General features: G+C 42.1%; 1 protein-coding gene across 2 annotated transcripts in view; it reads right to left on the bottom strand.

The window, feature by feature from the left end:
• Positions 1–8,621, bottom strand: part of ARGLU1 (arginine and glutamate rich 1) — a 25,234-nt gene extending 16,613 nt beyond the window's left edge. The window contains exon 1 of one of the 2 annotated variants that reach the window (XR_010936938.1): positions 8,021–8,621. Coding sequence is in view for 1 of the 2 variants with exons in the window: in XM_067713397.1 (XP_067569498.1) it covers positions 8,021–8,367 (347 nt within the window). In the remaining variant the exon portion in view is untranslated. The remainder of the gene's footprint in view (positions 1–8,020) is intronic. The other variant, XM_067713397.1, reaches the window with a different exon arrangement.
• Between the last annotated feature and the right edge of the window lie 9,667 nt (positions 8,622–18,288).

Here is an 18,288-nt window from a genome sequence, read left to right as displayed (position 1 = left end):
AGTGGGGAAAGGACTTAGATAATGTAAGAAATAAACCTAAGAACTGAAATAGAACTAGTTGTGAGTCTGTAAAACACTGAGTCTGCTTACATATTTCTAAGATTTTACAACTCATTTTCATGTAACATTCAAGGAAATGATAGATACCAAAAGATTAAGTGATACAGAAATTCAAATAAATATAAAATCATGGTTTTGTCACTTTCTAAAGTAAATACAAAAAGACTAGTGTACACAAACAGCTTATTAATGCAGTAGTTTTAGGAACTGTAGAGTGAATCTGAAACAGGAAATCTACTTTCGTTACCAGCTTCATAAGGAAAAGACAAGCTATTAAATATATGATTTGCTCCTCTGTCAATCCATTCAGTCTAAGGGTTGAGCTACAGACAAGTCAGGAGAAACTATTATGTAGCAAGCAGTTCAGACCAGCTAAATTCATTCTCCCCTCCCCCATCCCAAGCAAGATCAGAATAAAGACAGACTCAAAGAGATTCAGACTGCTAAAGCAACATACTGTGGTTTTTAGCAAAAATACAGGCAAACTTATTCAGGTTCTAAACTTTTGCCCTTTACTGCACCTTTTCTTTTGTTAACTGACTTTCAATTCAAAGCTCTTCTAGATATGGGAAAGTGGATGAAATATATTAGAATCACTTCTAAAAAGTTCAATGAAGCATGATATCGTTTAATTATTTTAACCCCATTTAGGTATTATAAATGAACTTATTCACTCAAAATGAAATTCTGTGCTGAAAATATTGACATTTATCATGGCACTATGGTGGAAACCTTGCACATTTTATACCAATGATCTCCAATATGATAGCCACTAGCCAGATATGTCTGGTTTGAATTGAAGATTAGTAAGAAGAAAAGATATAGAAGATCTCATGTACTTTTATTTGATTACATGTTAAAATGACAGTATTTTGAGACAGACTGGGAATATATTAAAATTAATTTCACTAGTTCCTTTTTAATGTGGCTCACACTGTATTTCTCTTGAACGGCATTACTTGAGACAATAATTTGTGCTGGAATGAATGCAGAGACTCTGGAAGTATACCTAAATCCTAAGAGGTCAATCTATTAATGCTGCATATTTCTCACAATCCACAAAATTAAACAAAATCTGTAACCCTTCCATCTTTTGATGACTCATACATATGTATGAGTCATTCAATTTATCTGTTTAGTAAAGGCTTTACAGTTTCTAAGTGACCTTTAAATACCCAATCCACTTCAACCCAACTCTACTCTGGGGGGTGATTCAATTCCCACTGAAGTGCTTTCATTCTCAACTCCTGTTATTTATTCACAGTGTTACCATACTGACACCAATGTATCTAATATTCTGATTCATATCTGTTTCTGCATTTATAATCCCTACATACTTCTGTCAGCGAGATAGCAACTACTTGAGAAGTCATAATTTCTGTTAGGTTCTAGATATCTGCAATAACCATTCTTGTTTCTTAAATATCTCTTCCCCAACACTAAATTATTGGTGATTTTCACTGGGGGAAAACCCCCCCCACAAAAGCCTAACATGTACTCTCTATCTATACTCCTTTTCCTTTTTTAACTTTGAATGAAATATAGTATTAGGGTAGTTTCAATAAGCCTTTAGCTATAGCAGCCTAGTAAAAGAGAAGAGATATCCACCCCAACGCTAGAATGGCCAGGAATACCTAAAAGCCATCAGGCAGCTATTTCAATGGAAATTAAACTACATTCCAAACATAAAAATATTGTTTCTCTACTTCATCCAAAGAGAAAGACAGAAATATGAAATGAAACAAGCAAGCTAACAACTGCTGAACCTGGATGACAGCTGTATGAGGATTAATACCCTATTTTGCTGAATTGGAAAGCTTTCACGACACGAAGTTTCAGAAGCGTACACACCCCGCCCCACACTTTCTTCTGTTAGTTGGTTCTTATAAAATTAGTAAATGTAGCGACGTCTACAAAGAAACCTCATTTTAAAATTTCAAAAATGGTACAACTCTTAAAGCACAACACTGTAAACCAAGTTCCAGTTAAAACTTTCCACACAAAGTAAAAGATGAGGGAAAAGAATTGGATAAGGCTTTGGGTTTGTTTATCAGTAGAAAAGCTGCCTAATTAACTCAGGAATTTGGTAAAGGTGGAAGAGACCTGACACATGCTCAGGGTTTCTGTCAGGCAAACAGTCCCTAGAGGACAGCAATATGGCACAATGGCCAGTGGGACCACACCTCCACAGATCTGGTCAGCAAGGAGAAAAGAGCTCAAACCAATCCAGTTCCTTATTTACAGCAGGAGCCAGATCAGCATGCTGTCAGCTCCCTGTGTCTCTGCTCCCACTGATGGACACCAAACCAGAGAGGCCAGGTGACAGGCCGTACAGGGTGACAAGCAATGTAGGCAACAGGTGGCTGCTGCTAAGGAGTCCGTTCTAAGTACAGCTCAGCAGTTTTCCAGCCTAAAGGGGAGGGCAAGCGGAAACTCCCAAGCTCAACTGAAACCCAGAGGATGAGAAATGGCCTAGTGGAGTTTCTTACAAGGCTGCTCATCCCCCTTTGTTCCTGAAGGCACCACGGCACACCCCCAGGACTGTAATTAAGCCTTGCTGCTGCGCCCTACACAAGGACACAGGCAAGGTCAGGGCACCAGAGCAGAGCTGTTCCCCTACAAGCATGATCAAGGATATAATTTTTGCTGTCGCTGTTATTTTCAGTAAGGTTAAAATTGCTACTTCAGCACTCAGAAAAAAATTTAAATCAATTTTTGGATCCAGTGCTGAAAAAGTTAAGAGCCGGATATTGCTTTAATCCCCTTCCCCCCACACACTTGGATCCAGAAAACCAAGGGCACACGAACAAGAGAATTAAGCACTTCAGAGATACGACAAGTCTGTACTGAACAATGTACTATGCACTAGATGCTGTGCTAGAAACCTGAACCCCACTAATACCTACTAATAGAGCCTATACTTCTGCGACTCTGTTCTACAGCTAAATATAAGTATTAACATACATGATAAGTAAAAATTCTCCGCATGTCTCAGCAATCTCTGTATTCCTGTGTTTTTCTTCATTTGTCTTGTCTTTTCCCACAAAAGCACAAACATATAAGGTATAGAATTGAATGAAACTTAGTACAACATAGCCTTCCTCTACCAGTTAGCCGAAGGAGGGTGGGAGGGATAGGTGGCTCTTAAAATTTTAAAAAGTTCATTCTTATTGATGACAAACTTATTATCATAATCAATGATAAGGCAGCAACTGAGCTAACTTTCCTAAGAAGCCCTGAAACTTTCTCAGAAAAGAAAAAAAACCCAACAACCCATTTTTGCCATTAGTATCTTAGGAAAGATCCTTCACCTAAAATGACTGCCTAGCCGTTCCTTAAAACTGTTGCCATAGGAGTTCTCACTCTCTTGATATTCTTTTCTCTCTCTAATCTTTTCCTCAGGCTCCTCTGCTGAATCCATCCCCTTGCTAAGAATCTGTGAGGGCTTCTCTGATGGTGCAGTGGTTGGGAGTCCGCCTGCCAATGCAGGGGACACGGGTTTGAGCCCTGTTCCGGGAAGATCCCACATGCCATGGAGCAACTCAGCCTGTGCGCCACAACTACTGAGCCCACGTGCCACAACTACTGAAGCCCGCATGCCTGGAGCCCGTGCTCCGCAACGGGAGAGTCCACTGCAATGAGAAGCCTGCGTGCCACAAGGAAGAGTGGCCCCTGCTCGTCGCAACTAGAGAAAGCCCACGTGCAGCAGCGAAGACCCAACGCAACCAAACAAACAATCTGACGCTGATGAAAGGGTTGAATGAAAACCTTGAAGTTTTTCAATAGATAAGAGTAGGTCCTCATTTTCTCCATGCTCTCATAACACTAATCACAATCAACTTTAAAATGGCAACTATTAAAACAAACAGCAAGGGCCCATCGTTAAATGCGAGTGTGACTTTGTACAGAGCATTGGTTAATATTATTTTTAAGTCTTTAAAATGTACAAACTCAACCCTAGTAGTGTCCTTCTAGGAACTGCTTCATAATATTAGCAAAAGGTATTTACTCAGTACTGAATAGACACCAACTAACTACACTGCCAAAAGCTTTATACTCCACAGCATAATGTGCATCTCTGATGGCTCCTGAGGCTAAACAGGTGACTGAGAGGTGACCCTCAACCTAGGCAACTCCAAAGATAACGATCTTAAGCATGCTACTACCCTGCACTGTTTCTCCACGACAAACATTAAAGGCAAAGGTATGCACAAAAATTTAGCTACCAAAATAATTACCTAAAAAATTGATAAAATTCTTACCAACATCAGCTTGATCTTATGCCCTAATGTTTTGTCTCAAAGCCCTAACCTCCCTGAGGTACGTAGTTCCAATATAAGGACTTTGCTCTCACAATGAGCATTCTTCTAAGAATCACTCATACAGATCCCAGTTCACTTTAGACACTCGGATTTAGGAGGCTCTCGATATGCCATGCAATTGAACATCAAGTATATGTGAACCTAGATACCACAGGCTACAGTAAGTTACTATGCCATTAATATTATCCTGATCTGCTGCAAGTCATTTTCAGCCACTCATTTTTTCCAACAGTTATCACAACAGGCATAAAGCGTCTCAAAATAATACATAGGAAAAATGATAAGGGTGCAGAGGAGGAAAGAGAGAGCAACACTGAATGACTGGGACATAAGGAGAAGGAAATCTTTTGAACTGAATTTTCAACCACAGGAATGAACTTTTCAACAGTGAGGAAAAAAAATTTTTTTTAATTTTAAGGTCTGCCTTTTACTGCATCAAGATCGTAACTTGTAAGATCACTTCTTAAAATCACCAGGTTCAATCTGCCTACATGTAAAAAAATTACATTAAATAACATTATTTACTGAGTCTCATTACATACATGCCAAGTATCACCTAAGTACTTTTAATCTTCACAATAAGCGAGACAGGTATCTCCATTTTACAGATAAGAAATCAAGCTCACAGGCAGGTAGTTTATTCAAGGCCTCAGAATTGTAAACGGCAAAACAATCTGGTTTCCAACCTTAAGGAGACTTTCTAATCGGTTAAGCCCAAGAGATTTTAATTTTGCTGTCTCTCTCCATCTCACACTGGACCTCTAGAAGGTACACTTGACAGTGCGTGTTCTTCTGTTACGTTCTCTGCTATCTACTACACCACACACTTGTCTCCCTTTGTCCAACTGTACATCCAGACATTCCCTAAGGTTCTTTCAGTCCCATGAATCAACTGCTCTTCTCCCTCCACTCTCTGCCTGGGCCATTCTATCTACTCTCAAGGTTTCCCCCAGGCTTCAGTCTCCCGTGTCAACCGTGGATGAACTCACTATGTCCAAAATCGAGTGCCTACACTGGAAGTGCCAAGTGCAGGTTTCTGACATTTTAACTAGTGTTTGACCCACAGCAGTCACTTAAACATTTGGTGGCTGAGATGTAATAGCCACAATATAAACATGAGAGCCAAAACAATGCTTTATTTCCCCTATATTTCACATCCAATTTTGTTTGCCCTAAATGCTTCTTAAATCTGCCCCTCTCTTCCATTCCAACAACTGCTCCCTCACTACTCCTATGTGGACTTACTGTAACTTTCTATCCTACACAGCAGTACATGCTCCATTGAAAACCAAACCTACAATCCCACGCCATTTGCCTGCTTAAAACCCTTCTGGTTTCTATGATGAAATCCAAGCTCCTTAATATGGCAAGACCCTTCCCATGATTCCCTGCCTCTATCTACCTCTCCAGCCACTCCATGACTTGAATACTTACAGAAATGCATGTGCCAGTCAATATTCACCTCTTTACTCCACCTAAGACCATACTGCACCCCTCCCTTTATTCTGGCAGGGGTGGAGGGGGCTCCCTCCCTTGGTCCACAAGTATCCTCCTATGCTTAGCCTGACAGAATCCTATTTTTACCTGCCACTCACTCCTGAGGAGCACTAAGGTGTTTACCCATCCAGGATGCTTCCTTTTTACAGTCACATCACTATCACTGAATTTACCACACTGTATTATTATCTACCTACCTGTCTTCAAGCTAGATGGAGACCTTGGAGGGGTCAATCATCTTCAGAGTAACAGCTCCTAGCATAGTGTCTGGCACTTATTAAGATGCTCCATAAGTATCCGGTGAATGAACTAACCAACAGGATTTGTAAATAAACAACTACTTCTGCCCATTCCCATGACTGCAAAACCTATATCTTTCAATCGTCTCCTCTGTATTATTAGGCATTAGAGCGTACTAAGTAGTGCCTACTGCACGACACGCAGGGATTCAGTGAACAGGTGGCTGCTAGCTCTGCCCCCTCCTCCCTTCATAAATGCTAACGGCCATGTGCTTCCTCTATCAACTTGGGGCAATGTAACTGCTCTATTTTCTCATTTCATCCCTGGATTTCTTCTCTGCTATTCGTGTGTAGCTTGCTAAATGCTTCTATCTATTCCTTGGATACCAAGTTTCCTTTCACTCTTCCCCGTAAGTTTCGGCTCTCTAATGAATGGCAAATCATTACTCTTTGGAGGTATCCTTTGTTTTCACATGGAAATACTATCTCAGAATTATCTTAGCTAATTTTTTTAAATGTTCATCTGTTGACAGTTATTTGAGAGCTACATCTTCACAGTTAAGGATCTTGTTCCAGACCAAAAAAACGGGATTCTATATAATCACGGTTTCTTGTGACACAATTATTCGTACTCGGTGTTCATACTTCCCACCGATAGTTCTAAGTAAAGGAAAAATGCAAGCGTTGTGCATGTTTTAAAGAAACGCAGTGAAAGAGATCTCCAGGTACTGCTTCCTCCAGTAATAATAGTTAGTTTTCCAGTCCCCTACCTCTTAATGATTTCCTTTCAGAAACAAGCTTTGCTGGAACATAACACAAACTACACTGCAGAGACTGAAAACGCCTACACGGTTCAGCACTCATAAATCTGTCTCAGGAAAATTCTATATTCAGTAACTCTCCTGCCTTATGAGCACTTTCTAAACATGCACTGAAGAACTGAGGAAGATGGCTGGTTAAACAGGGAGAATTAGCAAATCTCTCTACCTTTCAACGTGGCTTTGGGAAAGAATACCCAGCGCATCAGAGTACCAGGGTCTTGAACCAAAACACAACTCTACACTTTAAAACCAAAATTTCATTCGTTTGGAATCATTTGCACCTACTCTTAGACCAAAAGGTACTTGAGAGGTGACTCTTCTGCATATGATCAATGCAAAAGTAAAAGCGAATATTCTATCTTCTGAACAGCACGTATACACCAAAAAGGGAAACGAGTTACAGTCTTGCACCGAAGTGTGCTACGGAGACCTACAGCCCATAACTAGTAAAGAGTGAAAAGACGGAGCAGGCTTCGATTGGTTACACAGGTGAACTCAAGCGTCAAGATTCATTTACCTCACTGCACACCTAAGCTGCGCGCATTCTGTTTTTACACCTCAGAAAACAAAAAGAGCAGGCCCAAGACAGGAAAAGCGACCGCGACGTCTCTACCAGCAGGAGTACACTAAAGTATAAGGACTTATATTGGGTGCGTGTACGTTTCAACCACCTGAAGCGGTTCACCTCCGAGAATCCCCGTCCCGCGTTTAGGGTGCAAGGCAAGAACGCTCTTCTGCAGGGGCCCCCCAACGTCCTCCGTCCACTTTCCGGGGCCAGCCTGCTCCAACCCCACACGGAACTCCACCCTCTACTTCCGGGACGCTCCTCCTCCTCTCGCGCCAAAATGCTTGCCCTGCTCCAAGCCCTTCCAGCTCCATCTCCACTACTGCCCTTCCCAGCCAACTCGTGGGTCTGTCCTGCCCCAGGCTTTCCATAGGCCAGGGTTGCAGCCGCTCGGGGCCGGTCCCTGCGACCCCGCTAACCTCCTTCACTCGCCCCAGGGCCAAGCAGCTCCCCCTCCCCGCCACCCCGCACCCGCCGCCTCCCCGGCTCCCGGCCCCTCCCCCCGCGGGCACTCACATTTTTCTTTGCCGCTCGAACTCTGCTTTCTTCTCCTCCTCCTCTCGCTTCTGCTTCTCGTCCAGGCTGCTGCGCTTGCTCACCGTGCGCCCGAAGATGTCGATGCGATCGGGCGGAGACGAGGCGCGCTCCCGGTCCCGCTCGCGCCGGGACACGGCCGTGTTGGTGGAGCGCGAGCGGGACCGCGACTCCCGCCGCCGGTTCCGTTTACTTTCCCGGGACTTGGAGCGCTTTCGCACGCGCTCCTTGTCCCGAGACCGCGACCGGGACCGGCTCCGCTTCTTGTTGTGTTTGCTGCTCTTGGTGTGTTTGGAGCGGGACGAGCTCCGGCTCCGAGACCGGCCCATCCTTCCGGGCGACGCTGGGACTAACCGCTGGCTTCGGGCCCCGCACGTGCCCGGCTGTCCTCGCCTCCGCTTCCGGAAGCGGGCTGGCAATCTTGTCGAGGCTGGGGGAAGGAGAGCTATCAGCGAGCTGACTTTCTGCCTCCCCCTGAGGCCGACGGCCGCCACGAAGGCCGCCGCCAACGACAAGGCCGCAACGCCAGGAATTGCTAAGATGGCAGCCGCGGCTGCACCGGCCGCCCCTCCCACAAGGCCCCGCGCGCAACGCGCCGTCACGCGAGCCCCGCCCCCTGACGCTCCCTGCGGAAGGCGTGGCGAGCGCTTCCGAACGCGCTCGGCTTTTTCCGCCAGCCTCAAGCCGGCTTGCCGCGCGGGCGCGGGAGTCCTTCGCCTCCTCACCAGAGCAGTTTTGCTTTCTGGTAAGATGCTGACACCGTAAGCATGGAACTTTCCCGTTTTGGTGCGAATGAAATCGTGCCTCGGTACCAACTTCCTGACTGCATTGTATCCTAGGAACTGGTTTTGTCAGGTAGGCCAAAATGGTGTGAGAGAGACCCTGGGCAGATCACTTGCCTCTCTGAGCTGAGCTCCCTCATTTGCGCAGTGGAGACACCAGACACCACGCTTTATGACGTGGTTGTGAAGCTCACAGGGTACAAAGGGGACTGAGATACATGGAAGCCAGTGCTTATGTAGGGCTTCAGCGGCCAAGTGCGAAAACTCATGCCTCCGTTTTAAATCTGAGTTCAGTAAAAGGCTTAAAACTCAAGAGAGTCTGAAGCAGAGGAAAAACTAGCAATTTTCCTTTTGAAAAAGCAATAACCTATTAAAAATAAAAATATTTTATCTGCAACAGCGTCAAAAACTATAAAATAATTGGGAATAAAGTTTAACGAGTTACAAGATCCTGATGATGAAATCCCTTGCCCTTTGCTGAAAGGCGGAAACAAGACCAGAAAAAAAGAAAAACCTGCCATATCTGTGGATGAGAAATCAGTACCAAAAATATGCCAATTCTTCCCAAGCCAAATTTGCAAATTAGCACAATTGCCATCAGAATTCCAGATTCTCTTGAGGATAAGTTAGAACTGACTAATTTTAAATTTTGAAGGGAAGATCACATGGTTGTAAATGATGAAGAAAACCTTGAAGGGAACTCCTTAGCGGTCCAGTGGTTAGGACTCCACGCTTTCACTGCCCAGGGCCCTGGGTTTGATCCCTGATCGGGAAAGTAAGATCCCACAAGCTGTGCGGTGAGGCCAAAAAAAAAAAAAAAGACCTTGAAAAAGAAGAGTGATAAGCGTTTGTCCTATAAAAAATTAAACACCAAGATATTAGCACAGAAATAGGAAAAACCATCACTGGACTAATAGGACAAATCTATTCTTTTTCTTCAGATAAATTCAAGTAAAATAATGTTTAATAATGCAGAATGTACAGAATTACCTCATTATACTGGAAGTATTTCTGTCAATCTATTACATGTACACATGTATATATACATACGTACACAACATCTGTAATGAGGACCATCTAATGTTAAAGCTCGTTGTTTCTGATTAGTTGGTATATTGTTTTCCTAGAGGACCACAAACTCATGGCATAAAACAACAGAAACTTATTCACTTGCAGCTCTGGGGTCCAGCAGTCCAAAATCAAGATGCGACAAGGTTGGTTCTTTTGGAAGCTCTGAGGGAGGATCCGTTCCATGCCCCTGTCGTACCTTCTGGTGGTTGTGGGTAAGCCTTGGCTTTCCTTGATGTTCTGTGGCTTCCAATCTCAGCCTCTATCTTCACATGGCATTCACTGTCCATCTGTCCTCTTCTTGTATAGATACTAATTCTTTAATTAGGACCCACCCTAATCCTGTATGATCTCATCTTAATTACATCTGCAAAGACCCAATTTCCAAATGTTACATGTGCAGGTAGACATGAATTTTGGAGAGATACTATTCAATCTACTACAGCTGGATTTTTAAAATTTTTTATTATTCTGCATGTCACAAATTCTCTATTATAAATACATAATATTTTACAAAAAGAATAAAGGGATGTGTCTTTTTAAAAGTATGGAAATGTGAGAAAGTCTACAATCTAATATAAGGGTGATGCTTTAATTTAGTGGGAAAAGAATGGTTTATTAATAAATGCTGGCATAATTAAAGACATTAAAAAATACAGTTAATTTAGATTTTTGCATCATAACAGGAAGCAAATTAAGATGGATTGAAGACTAAATATATGCAAAAACATAAAATGTCATGTATTTAATAATTATCTAAGTCATAAAAATAAGTGACTATGAAACAATAGTTCTACCATCTAGATATTTGTTTTAAATACAAAATCCTGTGTCCTTTTCCAAGAGATTCTCATAGAGTGCTTGCGCCCCAGAATCTCCATTTTTAGTGAGCACCCCACATGATTATCTTACAGGCACTCCATCAACGACAGTTTGAGAAACAGTGGTGTAAATGAATAGGTTAATATATATGTGTACGTAAATAAAAGACAAAACTTTGGGAGGAAATGTTTGCAATATTTAGCAAGCAGGGCTTTAATATCTCTAGTATAGAAAGAGTTTCTAATAATCAGTAAGAGAAAGACAACTCAATAGAAAAATAAGCAAAAGATATAAACAAGCAATATACAGAACAAATACAACTGATCCAAAAAAAAAACACTGGTAAAAGAATCTAAATATCTCTAATTACTTGAGAAATGCAAATTTAAATGTAATAACAAGTGTGTGTGTGTTTTCTTGTAAGACTGACAATTATTTAAACAATTACTAATAAAGTGTTAAGATGAAGGGGAGAGGAGTTAAGACAAACACCTGTATATACTGTCAGTAATAGTTTATTACAACCTTTTTAGAGTGTAATTTGGCCATGTCTACCCGCATTTTAACTTTTATATCCCATGACCCAGCAATCTTACTTCCCAGAATTTGTCCCACGGATGTAACAGCACAATCTATGTGATATAACAGTGTACAAGAATATTCATTGTGTATTGTTTGGATGGCAGGCAATTGAAAACAATCTAAATTTTAAAGAACAAAAAGTTTGTGATGCATCCACAAATGTAGCACAGTACAGATCTATATGGACTGATTCGCAAATATGCCCTTAGTATAATTATGGCCATTACGTGAGAAAAGAAAGTTGTAGAAGAGTGTGCGGGTTGCAATCTAGTTTTTGTTTCTAAAAGCATATTTGTGTGTTTATATTTATCTCTGAACAATAGCTACATATTACATAGAAGGGTCTAGAATTGAAGGAGTAAGCTGGGGAATTTAGTCTGAAGCTGCTCACAAAGCAAGTAATCTGTTTCATTTAGATTGTATGTATATTGGGGTTGGTTTTAAGATAATTATGGAACTTTTAAAGGAGGATGGCATTTATCGCACTCAAGCCATATATTTTTGCTGCCCCCGGGGGGGAAAAAAACCTGGAAAAAAAAGTGCATCAAAGCCACTCAAATTACTGGGGATTATTTCTGAGGATGCACTGAACCAATGAGGGACACACACACTTCCTTTCTCTACTTTATAATTATAAAAGTCTCGGCATTGCACACTGCCTGAACTTACCGGTGGAGAAACAAAGGTCAGCATCACATCAGACTTCTCACTAGAAGCCATGCAAGGTAGAAGACAGTGGGGTGAAATGTTCAGAGTTTTGAAAGAAAAAAATACACTGACCTAGAGTTTTGTACCCAGCACAATTATCCTTTGAAAGTAAAGGAGAAATACAGACCTCCTCAGATAAAGAAAAACTGAGAAAATTTGTCACCAGTAGACCTGCCTTGCAAGAAATATTTAAAAGTTCTTCAGAGAGAAGGACAAGGGTAAGGGTCAGAAGCTCAAATCAAAGTAAAGAAAGGAAGAGTCAAAGGAGAAATAAGTGAAGAGTCTTATTTTTTCTTCTCTCTCTTTTTTTTTGACATGGACCATTTTTAAAGTCTCTATTGAATTTGTTACAATATTGCTTCTATTTTCTGTTTTGGTTTTTTGACTGCAAGGCATGTGGGATCTTAGCTCCCCAACCAGATATCAAACCTGCACCCCTTGCATTAGAAGGCGCAGTCTTAACCACTGGACCAACAGGGAAGTTCCTAAGTGAAGAGTCTTAGATTGTCCTGGAAGCGCTTACTGCTGACAGTGCTGACTGTTACCCGAACTCTATGCTCCTGGAAAACAGTGAAGGTTAAGAGATCTCCCACACTTTGTGTTCAGAGAAAAGGCTCATCGTTCCCCATCCCCGCCCCAGCCCCGTATGACTAGGCGAGACTCACAGGAGCCCCTTGATTACTTATGAAAAGGCCAGACACAGTCCCTCTAAATTCCCATTCTTTACCTCTGAAATGAACTGAACTATTATGTCCCCACTGATCAATGGGAACAAAATGTGTGTTAGTCAAACTTTGGTTAAACGTCCATCCTGCCCCAGGGGCCTGAACTTTGCCCATCCTCTGCCTGAGCCTACAGACAGCCCCTGCTGAGAACAGGCTGGCCTCTGAGTGGAACATCCTCTGATCTATCTGATCATGTTCTCCTTTCCCCCAGCTCCCCCCACACCTGGGTCCTCCTAACCTTGTTTACTCCTTTTATAAAAGAAACCCCCTTTTTGCCTAAGTCTGGAGATGCTTGCAGATCTTATGGTTTCCATCACCCCCTCTCCCCCCTCTCTCTCTCCCCCTTGCAATCATCCCTTTGAACAAAACCCCCCCCTTCCTAAGTCAGGATTTGTTTCTCATTTACTGAGGTCTTTCCTCTTGCTGGGTTGGTTGGCATTTGTTGTGACGTATTTCGAAACGGCTACTCCCCTCACCCCAGCTGAACAAGGGGCTTTTTCTCCCATCTTCACCATGAGAACCTGGTGGGAGTGCCAGAGGTAAACTGCATGAAAACATGGGGGTCCTTGCTTAGACTGTTAGCCCAACGTCAGCTTCCACCAGCACCTTGCTGCAGGTACCATGGGTGTGTCCCTACCTGCTTCTGGCTGCAGAGGCTTCCGCCGTGTGGTCCTGTGTTCTCTGTTCTCACCTGTCTCTCCAGTTTTCAGGGTGGTGGTTTATCCTGGGACCTCAGTTCTCTCATGGAGCTAAGAAAAGTCATTGACTTTCAGTTTGTGCAGCTCTTTTCTCGTTCTGAGAGATGGAGGCATGACTTCCAAGCTTTTTGTTATGTTTTTACACTTAAATAATTGTTTTCATTTCCATAAGAATTACATACCAGCAACCCGTGAATTCACCCATTTCAGATAACACAACCTTAAAAACTGTGGGTGAGCTGTGTCCCATCTCTGGATTTCTTTTCCCCATGTAGTGTGAGCAATCTTTCCTTAAATTAAAAAAAAAAGTTGATATATTCCAAGGAGTCCCAAAAGTTAAGTGTTTCACTAACAGCCTGTTGCTAGTTAGCCAAGTTTTTCTGAATGAGAGATTTTGAGAACGGCCTACCCTCCTCCCTTCTTTCATTTTAGTCCACAGTTATTAAGTTAAATGTAAACTCAGCTCTTTTATTTAAGTGCCTTCGTGGGGTTTATGAGCAGGGGGGATTAGCATTTATTGGCAAATTATCATGCCCCAAGGACTGTGCTAAGTGCTCCTCAAGCTTTAATGTGCCTCAGAAGCAGCTCGAGCTCCAACTTAAATGCAAATTATGGCTCAGTTGGTCCAGGGTCGGGCCTGAGTGTCAGCATTTCTCACAGGGTGATGCCCAGGTCGCTGGTCTATGACCACACTTGCCTCAGTTAATCCCCGCTCACGGATAAGTGTTCTGAGACTGGAGAGGTGAAAGGGCTTTTGCACAGCTTCACGGCTAGTCAGCATTTAAATCCAGGTTCTTGGCTTCAAACGAAGTGGTAGAGGGATCCCTGCAGTTAAGTATCCCATCTTACCCACAATCACAGCCCTTTATTTAGATCTCTGTTTTGGACACTGTTGTTAGTTGAACTGTGTCCCCCCAAAACATATATTCAAGTCCTAACCCTGACCCCTGTACCGGTGAGTGTGACCTTATTTGGAAAGAGGGTCTTTACAGATATAATCTGGTTAAGATGGGATGAAACTGGAGTAGGGGCCCTAAATTCAGTATGACGGGTGTCCTTATAAGAAGAGGAGGGTGACAGACACAGAGAGGACAAGGCCTTGTGAAGACTGAGGCAGAGATGCAGCCACAAGCCGAGGCACCCCAAGGATTGGTAGCCACCACGGGAAGCTGGAGACGGTGTTACCCATCAGGGTTCTTGGCCTCCTTAATCAATGGAAATTGATCAGAGGCCAGACAATAAACTCAGGCAAGGCTTTGCTGGGCCCCCTGCTGCGTAGGAGGGAGAGAGAATAAGTAACAGATTCCCTTGCAGCCTTGCTCCCCTATTAGCTGATTCCTCATATGGGCTGAGGGTAGGGGTGTGTACAGGGGTCAGGCGGGAGGGGTGGCTTAGGTGATTTGCCCACCCCGTCAGTGGTGGTGTGTGCAGGGGGCATGCGCAGTACCCTGCTTTTGTTCCCGACCCCCTTCCCTGCTTTTGCTCTGGGCTCTTCAGAAGTCGCAGTTGGGCTTTTTGGTCTCTTTGTGCAGAATTTGCCCCAACTGTGCATGCACACAGTTATTTTTAGGCCCTTATAGTTTCTTTGTATTTTGTAGCTCCAGGCCACGTTTGTCCAGGTGCAAGCATTGCAGCAAAGGGTGCCAGGTCCCAAGTCCCAGCCTGTCTCAAAGGCAGGGAAGGATTCTCCCTAGAGGCTTCAGAGAGGATGTGGCTATGCTAACCCCTTGACTTAGGGCTTCTAACCTCCAAAACTGAAACAAAACAATTTTGTTGTTTTAAGCCTCCAATTTTGAGGTAATTTGTTTACAGCAGCCATAGGAAACTAATAGAAGCACTTAATACAACACTTTGGTTTTCCAGGTCTCTGAATGTGTCTAACTGCCAGGCTGGCTTGTCATCAGGCACACACTTGATACCAGCACAAGCTCTCAACACCCTTTGTTTACTTGGCTTAAGAAAATTAGAAAAAAAGAATAATGTTTACATTATGAAAGTAAATCAGCCATATTGTACTTTACAGCAGAGGAGCCTCTGGTTTGCTTTTGTTTTCAAATAGTTTTAAAATAAAGCTCTATTTTTCAACGACAAAAAATTTCTCCACAGGAAAAAAAAATCCTGTATACATGTGATTAATTGCCTAGATATTTGCTTCAGAGCTGTACTGCTAAGCAAGTGTTTATCATCTGAAAAATTTCATGACATTTAAAAATGAAAAACCTCTTGGTATTGCCTTATATTGGTTCCTCAAAAAAAAAAAATCTGTGTTGCAGAAAGTTAAAATTCAGAAACAAGTTTTATTTCTTTTCTCAAATCAAGTATGGCCTTTTGGCTTTAGTTGGCCTTCCTCTTGGCTCCCCTTTTAAAAGTCCTTAGTAGTAGGGAAAAAATAGTGTTCATTTTCATGCTGCTGTAACAGACCACCCCAAAATTTAGTGGCATAAAACAACCGTTTTGTTATGTGCAGAGATTCTGTGGGTCAGGAATTCAGGCACTGTACAGTGGGAATGGCTTGTCTCTGCTCCACGGTGTCTGGAAGCAGCTAGGAAGACTCAGTGGCAGAAAGCAGAAGGGGAACTATGACTCAATGGCCAGGGGACCATTGTCTGGAACCTCGGCTGTATCATCTACACATGGCCTGGGCTTCCTCGCAACATGGTGGCCTCGTGGCAGCTCAGTGCTCCGAATGTGAGTGACGCAAGAAAACAAGTGAGACAGAAACTACCCAGCCTTTTCTCATGTGCCTCCAGAAGCTGTGTGACGAACTTCTGCTACATTCTATTAGTTACCAGTGAGTCACTAAGGTCGGCCCACATTTTAGGGGAGGAGACAGACCCCACCACTTCCTGAGGATTCACAGAATGGGCAGGCGGGTTTAAAAATCATCACAATATCCTTTATGAACAAATGTTTCTGAGAACAGGTAACGAAAATGGTGCTGCATTCTAGGTGTAAGAGACTCTTGAGTTTCTGTTTGATTTTGAGTAAGATGTTGCATCTCTTTAGTCTTCACTTTCCTCAACTGCAGGATGAAGGGCTGTACTAGGTGGGTCCCCAGCTCCTTTGCAGAGCTGTGGTCTTACAGTTCTTCCAGTAATTGTACCAATTGAAGTGTTAGAGGTTCTAGTTTGAATTTTACAGCTGATGTTTATCTGTCACATTACTTTATGCTGGATTTCCACTTCTAGAATATTTTTAAAAAGTCTTTCACTTACACGATCTGTTTTCTTTGCTCTTTGTATAGAGTCTTTATATTTAATGTACATATTCTTGTTTTATTGGCTACTTTTATAAATATAATATTACACTTACTTTTACTCTTTACTTTTTTAGATGGCAGTGATGGTATTAGATCCTTCCCCTGGCCTCTTTTTCTTCTATAACCTGATTTTAATCAGTAATAATATATTTCTCAGTATTTACATTTTTAAAAATTTTTACACAATTTTTAAAGGTTACTTTCCATTTACAGTCATTACTATTGGTTATATTCCCCATGTTGCACAATACGTCCTTGAGCCAATCTTACACCCAATAGTTTGTACCTCCCCAGCCCGGTATTTTTATTTGCGCAGGGTAATCTGCTCACACTTCCCGTACTTGATGTGTCAACTTTAAATCACATCCTCTCACTATGACAATGGACAGAGGGACCCTATTTGCCATTTTCTCCCACTGCCCCCATTTGTTACTTGTGTCGTCTCTGCATCCTCAGCGTAGGTGGCCTTTACGCTCTTCTCCTTCCCATTTGTCACCACAGCACCTTTAGTCCTTCTGTGGTGGTTTTGCTTGACTGAAGTTCGCCCCCTGGGACTTCCTCAAGACCGTCTCTCAGGAGTTGTGGCCCCTGAGTTTGTGCAACTTCAAAACTCTCTGTCACCTTTGTGTTTAACGGACAGTTTGGTTGGATATAAAATCCTTAGGTCATGGGGTTATTGCTTTGTTTCTAATCTTAGAGTTATTGCTCCATTGTCTTCTGGGGTTGACTGTTGCTGGGAGGGAATCAGAAGCCAGGCTGATCTTTTTGCCTACCTGCCCAAAGGAGTCTTTCTTTATCTTTAAGTTCCGATAACCTTACTAGAATATGCATCTGCATTGATGATACTGATCAGTTTCTCAGACATAGTGTGTGCTTTTCTCACTTAGAATCATGTCTTCTTTTATGTCAGGAAAGTTTGCTTTTAATTATGTATTTAAATATATGTTCTATCCCATTGCTAATAATATTATTATTGTCATTGTTCGTGGGAGATTTTAACCATGCATACCTTGTTTGCCTTTGCAGTCTCTGGTAGCTTTTGTCTTCCCTCTAATCCTTTTAAATTTTTGATTTCCATTGTTCGTTTTTTCTCATTTCTGTCTTCTACTTCCCTCACTATGTTTCAACAGTATCTCTTATCCCTTGTTTGCCTTCCAATTTATTTTCTTTATCTGATTTTTTCTTTTATTTTTGTCTCATCTTGCTATTTCTAACTTGCGTCCTTGTGTTTCTCTTGTGGTGTCTTTCTTCGTAGAGGCTTTTTCCTTATTAGATTTCTTTTTTTTTTTTAAGAATGAGAATATTTCTTAGTTACTTAGAGATATCAAATAATCTCTGATATATTGTAAGTGAAAAAAAAAACAGAGCTGTGTCACTAATCGTATAAAAAGGGGGAAAGAAAGAATTATAAATGTGTTTGTGCATAAAATATTCTCAGATAGAATATCCAGGAAATGGTGACATTACTGGCCTTCAGGTGGGGGAAATGCCTGTTTGGGAAATACTAGTAAAAGGAAGATTTTTTTCATTGTATGCCTTTTGTAACTTTTGAATTTCGAACCATATAAAAGTACTATCACTTCAAATGAAAACAACTTGATGTGAA

Source organism: Pseudorca crassidens, chromosome 18 (genome assembly GCF_039906515.1).
Source record: "Pseudorca crassidens isolate mPseCra1 chromosome 18, mPseCra1.hap1, whole genome shotgun sequence".
Lineage (NCBI taxonomy): Eukaryota > Metazoa > Chordata > Mammalia > Artiodactyla > Delphinidae > Pseudorca > Pseudorca crassidens.
The sequence above is the reverse complement of the archived record's forward strand: the minus strand, read 5'-3'. Positions and strand labels throughout refer to the sequence as shown.